Source organism: Microtus ochrogaster, chromosome 21 (assembly GCF_000317375.1).
Source record: "Microtus ochrogaster isolate Prairie Vole_2 chromosome 21, MicOch1.0, whole genome shotgun sequence".
In the NCBI taxonomy this organism is placed as follows: domain Eukaryota; kingdom Metazoa; phylum Chordata; class Mammalia; order Rodentia; family Cricetidae; genus Microtus; species Microtus ochrogaster.
Genome location: NC_022022.1, coordinates 338551 through 342155, shown reverse-complemented (window position 1 = coordinate 342155; position 3605 = coordinate 338551). Strand labels below are relative to the sequence as shown.

At 52.4% G+C, this 3605-nt stretch overlaps 1 protein-coding gene across 1 annotated transcript in view; it reads left to right on the top strand.

The window, feature by feature from the left end:
- Positions 1-1819: 1819 nt before the first annotated feature.
- Positions 1820-3605, top strand: part of Smg5 (SMG5, nonsense mediated mRNA decay factor) — a 28124-nt gene continuing 26338 nt past the window's right edge. The window contains exon 1 of the mRNA XM_005356878.3: positions 1820-2061. Within this exon, the coding sequence (XP_005356935.1) occupies positions 1988-2061 (74 nt within the window). The 5' untranslated portion in view covers positions 1820-1987. The remainder of the gene's footprint in view (positions 2062-3605) is intronic.

Here is a 3605-nt window from a genome sequence, read left to right as displayed (position 1 = left end):
AAAAAAAAAAAAAAAAAAAAGTTGAAACCTAGTGGTTGTTCAGGTTTCTGAATGATCCTTGTAGAGGAACGGCAAGCCAAAGCCCAGCAGATGGAAAAGACTTCAGGCTGTTTCAGAAACAAAAGGAAGGCTTGCGGGCCGGATCCAGGAGCATAGCAGTATATACACATACAGGACCCCAGACACCTTAGCTTAGGTTTCTGGTTAGGGCTGGCAAAATGGCTCACTAGGTAAGGGTACTTACTGACAAGTCTGATTATCTGAATTCGATCTCTAGGAACTACATTGTGGGGTTTTTTTTTCTTTCTGAAGTTGAGGACCAAACCCAGGGCCTTGCACTTGCTAGGCAAGCCCTCTACCACTGAGCTAAATCCCCAACCCCTAGGAACTACATTGTGGAAGGAGAAAAGGGACTTCCCCAAGTTCTCTGTCAACCACAGGTGTGCCGTGGTGGAACACATGCCATCACACATGTACACACGGAGTACCCGAATCTAGTGTCTCTGGTGGCCACTGTTCCTCCCCCGGCAGCCTCCCCACACCCATGCCTGGACTCCATGCAGTCATGGGTGTTAAGTTCCTGTGTGCAACCATTCTGTCGTGTCTGGAAAATACTGTCTAGATGCAGAGCTTTGCTACCTCAGGCTCTTAAAACCTTTTCACTGCTCTTCTTCCTCCATCATTTCTGTGTCTTGGGGTAGCTGTCCTAACTAATTAGTTTTTATTTGACGTGCATTGGTGTTTTGCCTGCATGTATGTCTGTCTGCGTGAGGGTGTCGGATCCCCTGGAACTGGAGTTACAAAAGGTTGTGAGCTCATGTAGGTGCTGGGAATTGGATGCGGGTTTTCTGGAAGAGCAGCTAGTGCTCTTAACCACTGAGCCTGTTAGGCCCAGATCACAGAATCCCCCAAAACCAACTAGGAGACCTGTATGTGAAAGCAAAGAGCCTTTATTCTTACACAAGTTTGCAAACTCAGACTCTCTGTGTGTCTAAGGTACTGGAGTGATGGGAGAGCCCCAGCTCAGTTAGGGTTGGGCACAGGTGAGGGTGAGGGATCTCTAAGGTTCAGGACCCCAATTGGCTGACATTTGTCTAGGGGTATCCTGGTGAAAAGCTATGGGTGTGTGCTAGCAGGTGATCCTATCTACAAGAGTTGGAACGTTAGGAATTTCCTTTGGATGATCTGTTCCTAGGTGGTCTCAGTTTGTGGTGTTTCTCGGAAGCAGGTATTGCCTTAGGTTTGTAAACTATTGAGACTCAGGCCTACCCAGCTTGTCATGACTGGGTCCTACGAACCACTTCTCCAGCCTCCAGTTGTCCCATTTAGAGCTGAGCACGCCATTCTCTTTTTTTTTTCTTCCCTTGAAACTAATTTAAAAAAAAAAAATCTCATTTTATCAAGGGGTGGGGCATGCCCTGGAGCGCGCGTGCCCGAGTGGATTCACCTTACACCACGTGGGTTCCAGGGGTCGAGCTTAGGTTGGCCGCAAGCGCCTTTATCCGCTGAGTCACCTCGCCAAGGCGCTCTTTTTAAAAAATTTATCTATTTTTTGAAACAGGGTCTCGCTAGGTAACCGGGCTGGGAACTTGCCGCAGGCTGCTTAAGCTCCCTAAGTGGTAGGACGTTAAGTCTGCTCTAGTACGCCCGGTTTCTCTGACATCTTTGACAATAAAGTGTCCCTCAAGGACTTTAGGGTGGCCCAGCAGAAGCCATGCTGCCCAGAGTAAATCCGAGGAACTTCCCGGAGAGAAAACAATTTTTCGCGAGATTTGGTGGAGCGGTCACTGATCCACAGTTTTGCGGCAGCTATCGCGAGATTTGACAGGCGGAGGCGGAGCCATCTCAGGCAGCCGCCTCACAGCGATGGCGGCCGAGCAGGGCCGGCGGCGGTGGCGGCTGCAGCTACGGCTGGAGACGGCAGTGGAGGAACCAGCGGTGGGTGGCGGGGGCCTGTGACCAGGAGGTGCCCCCGGGCTCAGGCACCATGAGCCAAGGCCCCCCGCCAGTGGAGAGCGGCGAACCCGAAGCAAAGGTCCTCCACACCAAGCGGCTTTACCGGTGAGAGGGCCGGGGCGTGTGTGCAGCCACGGCAGGGAAGCGGGGAAGCGGGGCGGCGAGGGGCGGGGCCTGCAGCGGGCGGGCCCGACGAGGGCGGGGGTGCAGCCTGGGAGCGGGCGGGCGGGCGGGCGAGCCAGCCGGGGGAAGCCGAGAGCAATTGGGTGGGTGGGAGGTTTGAAGCGCGTGCGGAAACCCTTGGTGCTGTGAGCTTGGCGTGCCGCGGGGCTTTTCGGGACGCGAGAGATCCGGAGGGAATTGGGGGCTAGAAGGGTTGGGTAGGTGAGGATGGGGGTCACGGGTGGAAAAAACCGAAGGGGACTGGAGCTCAGAATCCCGCTGAGCACCGTGGTTTACTGGAAACAGCTCTTGACTGAAGTTCACAGAAACAGGTTCATGCCCTTGATTTGCCCCTCTCGCTGTGTGACCTTGGGCCTCAGTTTCTTCTTCCTTAAAAGGAAGGATCTCGGGCTGGAGAGGTGGCTCAGCTCTTCCAGGAGACCTGGGTTCAATTCCCATCACCCACATGGTAGCTCATAGCTGTAACTCTGTTTTCAGGAGAATCTGACACCCTCACACAGACATGCATTCAGGCAAAACACCAATGCACAAAAAAAAATAAAAATAAATCATCTTTTTAGAAAGGAATTTCAAATTATAAAAAAAGGATTTAATTTGAATACACTCTGAAGTCCTTTATGGCTCAAATTTTGTGGACTCTGAATGAGAGAAAGGTCGAAGACTAGTTGTCGCCTAGGGAGAGCCGTGAAGGATGTTGGACCCTAGTATTCGAGTCGCCATTGACCCAGTTCCTCATTCCTTACAGTCTGTGTCCACACTCTTGTGTAGCTCAAGTAGAACATAGTTCCCAGAGCCGACTCACAGGAGGGCGAAGTGGAGGCCACGATGAGTTTTCTGCCTTCTAGTGGCAAGTGGGTTCCCATTTCCCTCAGACCTGCTGAATGGAGGTGTTTGCCTGAGAAGCATGCTGGCCCTGCCCAGTCTCGGCAGTGGAAGAACTAGGAGCTGGCTGTATTCGTGTGTTCTGCCTCTTCAAGGTGAAAGGCAGTCGAGGCTCTTCCAGAAATAGGAAGGTGATCCCTGGCCTCTCGCTGTGGGTCCCCAAGGGGTGGTGCCCCGGCTGAGGAGTTCCCTGGAGATGGCTTGTGTGACTAGCAGTGCTGCTGAGTGCTGAGTTGCCTGTCAGGAACAGCGTGGGCAGTGTCTGTGCTGTTCCTTACTCGTCTCCAGCCTGGCGGATGGTTCTGGCCAGTCTTCTGATTGTGTTGGTTGAGTTGGCTTTCTCAAACCGTGGTTTCACAGGACTGACAGATTGAGCTAGTGTGTTCACAGTACATGGCTTTGTGAGTGTGTGTGTGCGCGCGGGCACGCGCGTGAATGTGCACGTATGGTTTGTCAGTGATTGTGTTGGCTTTGAGTAGGGTGAATATTTGATTTTTTTTCTTTTTTGAGACAGGGTTTCTCTGTAGCTTTGGAGCCTGTCCTGGAACTCGCTCTGTAGACCAGGCTGGCCTTGAACTCACAGA